Genomic DNA, 13,574 nt, shown 5'->3' with positions numbered 1-13,574 from the left:
AAATAATGTGTGAGCTTTTAAAAAATATTTTTGATGTTGGCCTTGGGTGTACTAGAACTTTCCCTTGCGCCTGACGAGTTCAGGGCAGGTTAGTGCGCATGCGCATTCTGGATATTTCTTCACGTGGAGCTATCCTTCAGCGTACCATATTCACGCTCACCAAGGATTCGGGGTGCAGATTCACGCCGGCTCTCAGACCTCACACACGTCCAGAAATGGTAAGGTGCCTGGTTAATTTAAAAAAGGCGAACAAAAAACGAGCGTCAATCACCGCCGAGTTCTTTGATATAGGTGACGCAGTCAGTAGACGGTTTAAATAAACTGACCAGCTTTTAGTTATTCTTAGCCGCATGTTAGCTAAAGTGAACATCAGTGACAAGGTCACGCTGCAAGGGAGCTAAGAATGAGCTTAAACAAATGCACGTTTGTCTTAATGGCAAGCCACAAAGCCTAAAACTAGATGAGGGATCATAAGACCTGTATACAAGTACAGCTATGAGCGCACTGTTAGCTGAAGTAAAAAGGTAAGTAATTGCACTTAGTGTAGCCATTTATTCATTCATTCATTCATTCATTCATTCATTCATTCACACACACACACACACATAAGGTGCAGCAAGTTTGCGTTTACCGTCAAGCTCAAGGTCACAAACCTCCAGGCATGAGATTTAGTGAGGAGCGACATGCATTCCCATTGTTCCTGCTGAACTACTACTGACATCATGGCCTCTGAGTCAGGAGCAGCGGAAGTTTCGTTTGCTTGAAAGTAGTTTTTACAGCAGCATCCACTCAGATTGCATTCAGGACAAATGAGGTACTCAAGTACTTTATCCACCGCATTTGAGGAAAATTGAGTGCTTTTTACTGCAGTAAATCTCTTTAAAGGCTTATCAGTGTAGAGGGAGTTATACTTGTCTGTACACATTTGCTTTGGAAAAGTTGCATCACCCCTGTGTAGAAACATTGTCACAAGTAAAGGTAATGCTAATATTTAAAAATGTACGAAATCAAAAGTACTCATTGTATAGAACAGGTTACTACTAGAATTGAGTCTTGCCACTGGTCAGCCATCTTGAAATGTTATGAGACACTTAGGTGGGTAGTTCTTTTGAACCCTTGTTTAAGTAGAAACCATGTCTGCCAAAACTAGATCCTCAACTAGCTTGATACTCAATTTAAATGTAGATGTCTAGTATACATCTGGTTTTCTCGTCAGGTCATAAGCCAATCAAAACACTATCAGTGGCTAAAGTATAAGGAGAAAAGTTGGTGCATCTGACAGAAATGTGGGGCTAATCATAATGAGCTTATGCAACTTGTTAAGAACTTTGTGAAAACTGCTTCGTCTGGCCTTGGATTTTATCTGGTACCAGTGAGCAGGAGGATGTTTGATCCAGGCTCAGGGCTGATTGATGTTGGTTAGTTTGTTTTATCAGTGGAGAGGTGAAGAGTCCTTGGCCTGGACCCCTCAGACATAGTGTGGAAGCTCCGCCTCCTTTCCCTACTTATCAAACTGGGACCAGTCCCACTCCATCACCCTCCTCCATCACAGTCACAAATGACCTTTACTGAAGGTCACTCATGCAGTTGCTTTTAAACAAATGTTGTCCTTAAAGTCGTGACAGAAAAAAGTTGATCAGTGTCTCTTTGAAAGGCTGCACAGCTGCTGTCCTCCCTCGTGATTTCAGACTCAAGTAGATAAGTGAGGAAAAGTTAATTTTCAGTTTAGCGGAAACTGATTGACAAAGGCTGCCTCTGTCGCTGACCTCCACCCGCTTTCTTTAACTCAAACCCAGCAGTTTATTATTCACTCATGCATTATAACCAGCACGTTTCTGTATTAACTTACAGCTTGACTTAACTGTAAGCATGTGAAGCATGTGAAGCACTGAATCTAGTTAATGTTCACATTTTAAAACCTTTGCAGCAAATCTGTGTGTGTACAGATAACACATAAGTCAGGGGAGTGGGGCGTGTTACACAAGAGAGCCAACTTAAAAGTTTGGAGTCAAATTTGTAGGATTTTTCTTTTCCTCCAACTTTTATTTCTAATGATGAATCATTAGCTGCCCAGTTCACCTAAACATAGTGTGATAGTCGTGCTAATATGTCCTGTCTTTGTGTGGTCTCCAGGCTTTCAGAAAATTCCTTCCTCTGTTTGACCGGGTGCTTGTGGAGCGCTTCACAGCAGAGACGGTAACAAAGGGGGGCATCATGCTGCCAGAGAAGTCTCAAGGCAAAGTGCTGCAGGCTACAGTGGTGGCAGTCGGACCTGGCTCTGTCACCCAGGTAAGCATACATGGCATAGCTGCTACAAGAAGAGTGTATGGTTTTTGTTTTATTTTATAAACTAAAGCTTGTTTTAGCAGTTGGTATTAAATTACATGAAAATCTCACAATTCACAATACCATTAATAAAAACAATAATTAATTAAGAACTCTTAAACAGAAACTTTATTCCCCTTCAAAACAAGACAGTTATGAATCAGTATATCATGCTTGAGATGGGTTTTACTTTGAAAAGATTCCAATATTATAGTTATTGCTTATCCTTCAGTGTCCCTGATTGGGTTTAAAGCAGGGGTGGACAACTCCAGGCCTCGAGGGCTGGTGTCCTGCAGGTTTTAGATCTCACCCTGGGTCAACATACCTGAGTCAAATGATTAGTTCATTACCAGGCCTCTGGAGAAGTACGAGAATTGTTGAGGTCATTTAGCCATTTGAATCAGCTGCGTTGGATCAAGGACGCATCTAAAACCTGCAGGACCCCAATCCTTGAGCCCTGGAGTAACCCACCCCTGCTTTAAAGGGTTAGGCTGATGCAGCATAATTCTTTTTATGCGCACGACTCTTATTTCTGTATACACAGTTGCTCCTGCAAAAGCAAAACTGTTCAAAATAAAGTCTGTTATAGTTTTTACAATTTCTGGTTTTAGTTTTCTGAAGGTGCTGCACCTTTAAATATGATGCATTAAGAGAATAAAATCTGGACTTTACTATTTCCTGAACCCTGGTTACAGAATTGGGTTAGCACTGCTAACATAGTCAGTGTCTGGTTGACCTTCAGACTTGATCTAACCTAACCTAGGATTTTTCTCTCAATGATGCATTTGAAAACTGCAGTAAAAATGTATCTCTAAATACACAGTAGTGAACAGGACTCCTGCTGAAGCACAGATCCTCAGCCATCTGCCCTTTAAAAAGCTGTTAGGATCAGGGAAGCTACGTGTCATGTGACCATCCACTGCATGACTGTATTTTCTTGTAAATTATAGGGTGAAACAAAAATACAGATTTTTATTGATTTTTAAATATAAAAGACTCAGTAACAACTGTGGTGTTACTTCATGCCTAACATGTTTTTCTCCTTCTTTCAGAAGGGAGAAATCCATCCAGTGAGCGTTAAGGTTGGGGAGAAGGTTCTTCTACCAGAGTACGGTGGGACTAAAGTCATTTTGGATGACAAGGTGCGGTGCAGTTTCCTCAGACTCCGTCCACACTTTTGTGCTGAAATTAGTTACATTTTTTCTTGTCTTTTCTCCCATAGGACTATTTCCTGTTCCGTGATGCAGATATCCTCGGTAAATATGTTGAATGAGTCGCCAGTCCTCATGTAAAGTCCCTGACATCCCCGGAGAGAAGAAATTAAGTTCATTCATGTCTGTCTTTTTTTTTTTTTCTTCTTTGTTCCTGTAAATAATTCTAATCATGTTTTGTTACAATAATAAAAGTGAAGACTCATTGTTGGGCTTTTCCTTTGACACACCTCCACCTGAAACTGTGTGATACTTGTGTAATCTTGGCAGAAGGAAAGTTTAATAGGCTTTTGTTCACATAAAGAAAAAAATGCAAGCACAGAAAAAGCTAAACACAAAAGGTGCTGCTATAACTTTTAGCTGTTTTGGTTTTGCTGTAGTTTTAGGTTGGCAGAGGGTGTTGTAGTTTCAGATGGTGTTGCTGCACTTCAAGTGATTGCTTTAAACCTTTGAAATCACAGTAAAACCCCAGCATTTAGTAGTATAACATTTGTAACCATAGGGTTAACGTGGGCTGGAACCAGGAATGATGTAAAGTTTCTGTATTTTCAAAGCAGAGAAGAAACAAAAACGAAACAATGTGCGACGCTGAGAGATGGAGAAAGATTTGCGTAGCTGAAAGGGAAATGAGAAATTATGTTCAAAAGTAAGGACTGCACAATAAGTTACATCTGCTAAAGTGGAACCATACTGTTCTAATTAATGTTTTTAAATCAAATATCGAACTTATATATAATGTACTGATGAATGTGGTTTTGTGGAAAATAATGCAAACCAGAAGTATATTCATTTTTGACTCATTTGAACTTCAGGCAAAACTGGTTAGTTTGTAGTAAAGTATATATTAGACCGGTACAGAGCAGACCAGTTGTTCATGGTTAATACTAGGTTATAGCAAGGGTAGCAGATATCAATCTATATTTAAGGTTATCTATTAGATTCACCCACTAAATTCTCACTTTTATTCTAACTTTCAAGTGTGTTTGGGTTGGGAAATCAGCCACATGCACCCTGAAATACCTGCTTATATCTTAAATGCATATGACTAAACCCACAACGAGCAGTGCATGTGGAAGGAGCAGCACAGATCAGCTGATCAAAACAAATTATTTATTTCTAAGGAATTCTTTTCTCAGCGTTACTAAATTCGATTTTAAGGTTTCCCAACCAGCCAAATCCCACTTGAGCCTGTAACTAAGGGACCCATGACACAGAAAAACATACAGTAAAACGAAAAACTACAGATTCCTAACTAAATCACAGCGCCTCTCTTTGTAGACAAAGTGAGTAAGCTGGGTTTCCTTATAATTCAGACTTTGAGGCAGTGCACCCAGATTTCATGCGTAGCTGTAAAAACATTAAACACTGTTTTTGGTGTTTGTCAGGTTGGTCTGTGTCTTTCTCATTGGCACTTTGCAGGTATGCGAACCCCCTGCATATTGGCTAAAGAAGAGTGCCCTATCACTGATACGGGTCTCCTTACATAAGAATGAAGTTTGAGCCTCTTTGTGTTACCGTATCCGCTCAGCAGCTACAACACCGCGGCTGACGAACATCCGGGTATTCTGTCGAGATGGTCATGGCGGAGGGTACTGCAGTTCTCAGGAGGAATCGGCCTGGAACCAAGGCGAAGGTGAGTTGTGGTCTGTAGAACCACTCCAGCATGAGTACAAGAACCCTCTCCGCGGCTGGGAGAAGCTGCGTCTGTGATGCTGTACAGCATTATCGTCCTCATTTTCGCGACAACTTTGTCGCAGACAGCGTATAGGAAGGGCCTGACCTGGAAATAGCCAGCTAGCTAAGATTAGCGGTTGCTCCGTCTAGTTCCTGGAGTAATGTTAGCGACTCTTGGTCCTGCTTTCCCTGTTCTGAATAAGTGTTCGGCTTGAATAATTCCTTCGCCAGTTTGATGATACATTTTTACACATACCTCGATCCACGCGTCCGAGAAAAATTGTTAATTTCGCCGGAGCTTTGCAGGAAATAGTCATATCCCAATAGACGATACATAACTATGTAGCTAGCTATCTGCCTTCGGAGCTCAGAGTAATGTAGGAAAACTATGGCTGTTAACTTAGGTACTAACGTTTTACCCTCCGAAAAACTTCACCTGTCACCGACAGTTTGTCATCCCGTTACCCCCCTCTCCGTGTGTGTCATATATGATTTATAAACTGCCAGGATTGGCAATTTCTTTTCATTTTACGTCAGATGACAGTCACATTATATAGACTAGCTTTTGGATAACTGGCGATACATTCCAAACACTGAGTGCACACTAATACTGTCCTTCATTGTGCAGGATTTCTACAACTGGCCAGATGAATCATTTGAGGAGATGGACAGCACCCTGGCTGTCCAACAGGTGGGTTGACATTTCGTGTGTGTGTGTGTGTGTTCCCCACTCAATTTTAGACTGTCTGGTGCTGCTGTCTTATCGCTTGAGCTTAAAGTTGCTCAAATTAGACAAGAATTTGACTACATAGAGCTCGGAAATCGCAAAGCATGTTGATAGGCACCATGTTGTTCACATAAACAAAACAAAGTTAGATCCTAGCAGGCATTAGGGAGGAAAACGGGCTAATGAATTTAATGTTGCACTGTAATAATAACCTTATGTTTACTACGTACTTTAACTAAACTGTACTGTGAGTCTGAAGAATGAGTCATTCAGATGCATAGCAGTTTTGGCTTTTATTATGGCAGGTCGTGTCATTGCAACATTTTGTGCTGTGGTGTAGCACCAGCTGCAGGAGCTTTTTTTTGTTCTCCACTGATACCAGTCATTGATACCACCTTGACTTCTGTGTGTTCACTTTCGTAGCCCGGCCACGATCACACTATCGCAGAATCTGTTTTTCAAAATCAAAGCATGAAGACTTTCTTTGATTCCAGCTATGCTGCCAGGTAGCTACAACCCAGATAACTGACACACCTAGGGTGTGTAGCATAGCAACAGCCCTACAGCATGTAACCACAACAGTTAAATATAGTGTAATTATAACTTTGTGGTATGAAATTCCTGTGATCACACTAACATATTTTTCAAAATGTTGTTGAAGGTGATACGTTTCCTTCTTCCAACTGCTACCCAAGCCAAGCTCCTTGTTGCTGCTTCCTGTCTGGAAAAGGGTTTCCATTCTAGTCACATGTGCTGTTTTGTCATTTTAAAACGTTTTAAATGTTTTAAAACGTTTATATATTCCATTATCAACTCGAACTTGCTTGAAAAACAATCCCATTATGCATTACATTAGTGATGTCACAATCCTGAGCTCTATATTCGGTCAGTGTAAATGTTGTTAAAGGTTTAAAAAACTGTGGGGGGATTTCACACTCAACCTAGTGAAGTGAGTTTATATGTATAGTAGAATTTAAAACCAAACTTTTAACCAAAGAGCTCTCTAGGTGAAACTGGATGAAGTCCTGACACAGAAAAACATTGAACTGAGGGTCAGTGACTTTAATCAGCCGGTTAAATTTGACATTTTTGACTGTGCTTGCAGGCATCATGTGTTGTCTTTACATGCCTTTGTCGGAACATGATTTTGAGACAGTTTGCAGTGTTTGCTGCTTTTTCTGACTTTAAGTAACCAAAATCTCTCCAAATTCCTCTGTGCCTTCTTTTAAGCAGTAGGGTTAGCACTGTGAGCTTTGGATTATGAGCTGTGCTTGTTGTGACATCTTGTTTTTAATAATGTTGTCACTCAAGTTTTTCTCAACATTTCCGTTGTTATTTTCTTTTTTTCCATCTGACTCACTCCTAACGTACCGGTGTGGCTGACAGTAGCCCAAACATTTACACATGTGCTGCTCTCTGCTGTGTGTGTCAGCCTACCTGGTGCGGCTCTGACTTTATTCCAAACACATTATTGGTTTGGTGCGGCACTGTTCGCATTGTCATTGGCCTTTCGTGATGTATGAACACATTCACTGTGTGTTCATCATGTGTCAGGTGATGAAAGTCAGACTGGACTGTAAGTGAGAGTCTGTACTAATGTGTGTGTTTTCTCTGTGTCAGTATATTCAGCAGAACATCCGATCAGACTGCTCCAATATCGACAAAATCCTGGAACCTCCTGAGGGTCAGGATGAGGGCGTGTGGAAGTATGAGCACCTCAGGTAAGAAGTCTTGGGGCACATATTTCTAAACAGGATCAGAGCTGCAGACAAGCATTTATAAAATGTCCTTTTATATTCTGGCAGCTCCTACACAGTATAGCAAATATATACTGTACTTTTTGTTTCTAAAACATGAAATGTTTTGCAGGCTTCATTAGTTCTGTGTTCAGTCCTGTGCTTATTTCTACTGCGTGCAATCAGTTTTTAGTAACATCTCTGAAGAAATTATTAATTTAAGTTGAATATGTAGACCAGTGCCGTTTCTAGAGATTCTTTGAACCAGTTCTTTGTTCAGATATGAGGAGCTTTCAGATAAAAAGAAAGTGAAGTATAGGCGATCGCTACTTGCTTAAATCTTGTGCTCACAGTTGGGCTAAAACCTGGCTGCAGAAGAAAAAATCATGTGATCAGAGGATATTTTGTTTTAACTCTGCTTTCATTGGATCCTTTTGTAGGCAGTTCTGCCTGGAGCTCAACGGGCTAGCTGTGAAACTGCAGGTGAGTACACTAAATCACCACAAACTTCCTTTGGTTATTTTGGGGTTTGAGCATTCTTTCGCCCCTAGAAATTCGCCTTAATCCTCTATAGATCCCGAATCAGGTCTCATTTAAGGTTTAAAAAAAATAGTGCAGTCTGCAAAAATGGTCATTGACACATAAGTCAGCAGCATGTAGGCTTGCTACTCTTTGTAAACCAGGAATATTTCTCTCTAGTGCAGAACGGTTCAGGAATATCAAGTAGTTGGTTTAGTAAGAGACTGTTAGCTGCAGTGATTTTGGTGTTTCTGCCTGCAGAGTGAGTGCCATCCAGACACCTGCACCCAGATGACAGCCACGGAGCAGTGGATCTTTTTATGTGCTGCCCACAAGACACCCAAAGAAGTGAGTCAAAGCTTCCAGCTGTCACTCAAGCTTTTCAAGCAGCTGCTCTCACATTGATGGGTTTGTGTTTGTTTTGTGATGCTGCTGCTTCCACAGTGCCCTGCCATCGATTACACCAGGCACACGCTGGACGGAGCTGCCTGCCTTCTTAATAGCAACAAATACTTCCCCAGCAGGTCAGTCGTTTTCCATTAAGCAGCTATAATTTATAGAATAGTATCAAATCAATTTCAGGTCATTGTTTAGCTGCTAAGCTGAATAACCAGACTGTTTCTGTTCACTCTTAATACTCTTGAGGCATCATTTTCAGCAGGCATCCGATTTCAGTATCCAAGCTCCAAAAGTACTCTTCAAGCTTCAAATTGACTCCAATAGGTGCTTCTACTAAAAAATCTCAGATGATTTAAAAAATGTGACCTCGATCTAAAGGTCAGAGGTCAAGTTCTCTAAAAACCCTTGTGAATGTGACAACTTGAGAACGAGGGGGGGATGTAGGATTTTTCAAATTCATACCACAGGTGTGTATTTTATTAAAAGTTATGCACAACTGTATTACTTTAAATTGCTGTTTGACAGGCATCAGCCACCACAGACATGACTTGATTACATGAGAGACGGAATAAAGTGTTGGAGGTGGGGTGGTAGTGGGTTGTAAAGTGGCTTTCATGTGCGCACACTGTAGACAGGCTAAAGCACATTTATTACAATGCCTTAGATGAGGTTGGATTTGTATGGAGAAAGTAATGGGGCACCTATACATTTCACCAGCAGCTGCTCAGCTATGGAAACCCATGCTGTGATGCTCCCAGTGCACAAGCTAAATCACCACTGGTTTGTGTCTACAGGGTGAGCATCAAGGAGTCATCAGTGGCCAAGCTGGGCTCTGTTTGTCGTCGCATCTATAGGATATTCTCTCATGCTTACTTCCATCATCGCCAGATATTTGACAAGTATGAGGTAGGCGTTTACAACCTTTGCTTCCCATCGCTCTCTGGTTGTTGCTGTCAAGCTAGAAATTCTAAAATGTGATTTTATTTTTTCCTTCCTGGTATATGGATTTGTTTTTTCTTTTTGCTGTTACAGAAATCAAACTTGAAGAGGTCATAAAGACTGTTATAGTCTCTCTTGTATTTTTAGTGTGTTCATCATTGGTTTTAAGTAAATGTGCTCTGTTCAAGTTAATTTTTCCCCATTTCATTTCCATTTCAATTGCTAAATTGATTGTAACAAAACATAGAAAAAGTGAGGCATTCCCCATCTTTGAGTGACTTCACACAATAAACTGTGGATCAGTTCTCTGCAGAAATCTAAATGATGCTTACGAACAATCACAGTGCTTTACCTCCACTGTGCTCGGTGGCAGCAAACTACACACAGACTCCACGTCAGTGCATCAAATCAAACTTTTAGCCTTTTAATGGTGACACTGGTGAGCAAGCACGTTAACGTTAGCCAGCTAGCTGCTGCGTGGGATCTAAGCAGTTTGTTCACAATAGCTTAACAAAAGACTATTTATACAAGTCCATAATGTCTAAGGAAAGAGGAATTTGAATGATGTGTCAACTAGTTACCATCAGCAGGGCATCCCATCCAAGGAGGGTTATTTTGAGTTTTTCTTTTCAATTATTTGTCGACATGTCCAAATCACAACTCTGAAACTGTAAGTGAAGATTTAAGATTTGCACATTTGTCTTTTTTTAATCACAGTTCTCCTCCTACTTCATCTGCCTCACCCACCACTGCTGTGTCCTCCCTTATTTCCACCTTATCTCCTGAACTCAAGTCACGGCTCCAACATAAGAAAATGTACATAAACATGTCTATTTATTACAATATTGTTACAGTTTTTGTCAGAAGATGAAACATGAGACCCTGCTGTAGCCAGCTGAACAGCTGGTTATAAGCTAACATTATGCTAGCTAATGTTAGGTTCAAGTGTCGTTAAAAAAAGAAAAAGAGAAAGAAATCACTTGTGATAAGCTGTTTGATTATTCTTTATTTATTTATGAAGTGTTTGAAGTGAATTCAGCAGCAATGGCAGTAGGGCTGGGCGATATGGCCTAAAATCCATATCATGGTATACTTTGAAGCATGTGTGGTAACAACATATCGCGATATAGTCTTCTGTATAAAGTATTTTACACACTATAAGGCGCAGTTACAAATCCTTTAATTTCCTCAAAAATCGACAGTGCACCTTATGTATGAATTCTGGTTGTGCTTACTGACCGCAAACCGATTTTATGTGGTACATGGCGTGCAGAAATCTGTCAAAAATGTTTTAGTCTGACTTTGGTAAGCTATGAAGCCACACAGCTTGATGGATTGGTGGAGCATTACGGCTACCGTAGTCAGGAGCCTCTCGGAGTAATCTGGGTCCAAAACTACATCTACTTCAGGTCCCAAAGTCAAACGAACACTGCGGCATCACTGAGAGTTAAAAACTGTTTCTTTCATCTTTAATAAAATGATCAGCATTGCTGCTTTACCAGGTGCAACAATTAAGTTTAACATCCAGACGTCCATGAAAACAGGATTTATTAAATTTAGTTAGAGTAGAGTTAAAAGTTATCAGGAAGTTAGCTCTCTAGCTTCCACCTAAACATGATATGGCATGTTCTGACAGAGATTTCTGAAAAAATTCAAATGTACAGCTCTGCTATCACTTCCAACATAAATGAAGACAGAAAACTAAACAGCAGTGACATTTGTAGGGTTACTGAAGTTGGGCTAGCTGGTATATAATGATGTGCTACGTGATCGTAGCGTCAGAGCTATGTTAGCATAGCATTAGCACAGTGAAGCTGGAGGATGAACGCTAACTTTTTTCCACTCAATAAAAGTTAACGTGAGGGTTCCTGATGGTTAGGGACAAATGCAATTGCATGGCAGGATGCTGTAAACGGACCAAACTTCTACCGTGTACAGTTTATACCGCCCAGCCCTAAATGGCAGCATGCTTTGTTCTCTGCCATCATGAGGATTAAGGTTCATATATGCTTATTTCTCAGAAAGTAAGAGGAACGTGATCATAGGACAGGAGTGTGTTCTGAATCCATAAAGTAGAAACACACAAATGCCTCTCACCGTTCAGCTTTAGAATAAAACATTTCCAGCAGTGGAGTCTCGTGGTCTGTTTCCAGCCTCTTATAGAACACTGAACTGGTAACACACTGGCTACTGTGATCATTGCTACATATGTCTGTGTGCAGAATGAAACGTTCCTGTGTCACCGGTTCACACGCTTCGTGATGAAGTACAACCTGATGTCCAAGGACAACCTGATCGTTCCCATCCTGGAGGAGGAAGTGCAGAACACCTCTTCAGCTGGGGAGAGCGAAGCCTAAGAGACAGCTCCTGCTGCTGCCACCATAAGGGAGACACATGTAAACATATTTCTACATTACAGAGGAGACTCATTCATTACACACACACACACACACACACACACACCAGTGTATTGAGGCTCCCGTCTAGTAACACTGTCCATGTCCCTCCTCCCCAGTCACCTGTATCTCTAAAAGGATGTAAGGGTAAAGATGACCAGGAGCAGAGTTCAGTCATGCCTGCAGGACACAATTATTTTTTCTATTTCCACTCAGAGGTTGGGGGTACAGCCCTGCTCTCACTTCTCCTGTAGGGAAACCCTGTTCATAATCCCGCATGTCCACAGGATCCAGCTTGTGTGCTCACGGCTCCGTGGCTGCTTCCCAGCACGCTGGAGGCATTTAGTTTTCCAGCAGATGAAAACACTCATTTAGATCAATTGTGGCTGTACTTGAATTTAATGACCCTCTGTGCCTCTTTACTTCACTCGCCCACCAGTATAGCCCATCTCAGATTTATCTTCACTATATTTAGAATAAAGGGATAAATTTTTTGTTTTTTAGCACACATGAGCACCTATAATCTTATTTTAGATAAGAAATAAAGGAATCATAAATACCGTGTAAATAAGGACAACTTTAACAGCATTAACCATGAAAGCTTAAATACTGATGGGGGAACTGCAGTGTGAAAGGTTTTACCCTCCAGCAGTTCCTGATTAGAGGAGCATTCTTCAGATTTGAAGGAAATATGCAGCAGCTTTAAAGCTTGCAGTCAGTGTTTTGTATGGTTGGCTAACGTTTTAACGTTTGGAGCCCTTTTTAGTTCCCACACACTTTGACTGTCTACGTTATAACACCTTGTACTGAGCATAGAACACGAAGCAGTTCTTGCAGGTATTCATCCATCCTCAGCAGCGATGGAGCCGTGACACCACGCTGCCTCTCGCTCTGGACATCGCAGGCTAATCTTCCTCAGGCAGCTGGATTTGCAGAAAGCCTCTGTAACTATGGTGACCTGTATTGTTGAGAAAGGCCCACACTGACAGCTCTCCCTCCTTCTGTGTATATAAACCCTCTGCCACTCCTCCCCGTTTAAATTCACTCATGTTTTCTGTGCACTTTTCTCCTGACTGCTTCTGTTCTTTTTGCTTGTATTGCCTACCAGTCTGATTTGGGGGTGTCCCATGAGATGGATCACTAAATTAGCCTGCTGACTTAATAATGCTATTAAAACACAATGTAGGTGTGCGGTTCGTGTGGTAGTGAACAAAGAAAACCGTAATCTCTTAGCTCTGTATGTGTACTAGCAGTCAGATAGTCTCTTCGGCCTTTGACGTGTATAGGAAGGCTGTTTGGCTAACTCTGATCCTGCATCGTGACATGTCCCCACTTCATAATACTGTGTCCAGTGTGCCTGATGTTCTCATCTCCTGCAGCAGTGGGCAACGTTTGGCTGCTTTAAGCATTCGATAAGTCATCCAGGAAGGAGAGAACATCGGCCACATTTACATGTCGGAGCACAACCTTCTTTTACCCTCTCCCTCATTAAGTTATTTTGTGGGAGGAGCCTGATCCAACCCACTTTATTTTTTTTTATTGGACTAAAAAAATTTTTTGTTACTGTTGACATTTTCATGTCTGTTAATAAAAACAAAAAGACTATTATTCAGACGTGTGTGGTCGTGTGGTTAATCAGTGAGTCAGA

General features: G+C 41.1%; 1 protein-coding gene and 1 long non-coding RNA gene across 4 annotated transcripts in view; one reads left to right on the top strand and one right to left on the bottom strand.

The window, feature by feature from the left end:
* LOC309690544 overlaps positions 1-13,574 on the bottom strand; it is a 130,600-nt gene that overhangs the window by 17,108 nt on the left and 99,918 nt on the right. The window lies entirely within an intron of this gene.
* LOC309690541 (MOB-like protein phocein) lies at positions 84-13,538 on the top strand. Of its 3 annotated transcripts, XM_082507641.1 has the most exons (9): positions 84-218; positions 2,134-2,289; positions 5,839-5,901; positions 7,558-7,658; positions 8,114-8,156; positions 8,454-8,540; positions 8,637-8,716; positions 9,386-9,497; positions 11,753-13,538. In XM_082507641.1, exons 1-9 carry the CDS (start codon positions 99-101, stop codon positions 11,885-11,887), a joined length of 897 nt encoding a protein of 298 aa, XP_082363767.1. In that variant the 5' UTR covers positions 84-98; the 3' UTR covers positions 11,888-13,538. The 3 variants fall into 3 exon arrangements, with proteins under 3 accessions (XP_082363767.1, XP_082363766.1, XP_082363765.1); XM_082507639.1 differs by lacking the exons at positions 84-218; positions 2,134-2,289 and adding an exon at positions 4,915-5,169; XM_082507640.1 differs by lacking the exons at positions 5,839-5,901; positions 7,558-7,658; positions 8,114-8,156; ... (2 more) ...; positions 9,386-9,497; positions 11,753-13,538 and adding exons at positions 3,378-3,467; positions 3,548-3,742.

The sequence above is a fragment of the Aulonocara stuartgranti genome (genome assembly GCF_965226115.1).
Source record: "Aulonocara stuartgranti genome assembly, chromosome: 16".
NCBI lineage: Eukaryota > Metazoa > Chordata > Actinopteri > Cichliformes > Cichlidae > Aulonocara > Aulonocara stuartgranti.
This window is presented reverse-complemented; position numbering and strand designations above follow the sequence as displayed.

What these genes read in the sequence shown, in the direction of transcription:
- LOC309690541 (XM_082507641.1), top strand. Translation starts at nt 99, where the DNA reads ATGCGCATTCTGGATATTTCTTCACGTGGAGCTATCCTTCAGCGTACC. An exon ending in CCCACAAGACACCCAAAGAA is followed by an intron (nt 8,541 to 8,636) that starts GTGAGTCAAAGC and finishes CTGCTTCCACAG; the next exon opens with TGCCCTGCCATCGATTACAC. An exon ending in AACAAATACTTCCCCAGCAG is followed by an intron (nt 8,717 to 9,385) that starts GTCAGTCGTTTT and finishes TTGTGTCTACAG; the next exon opens with GGTGAGCATCAAGGAGTCAT.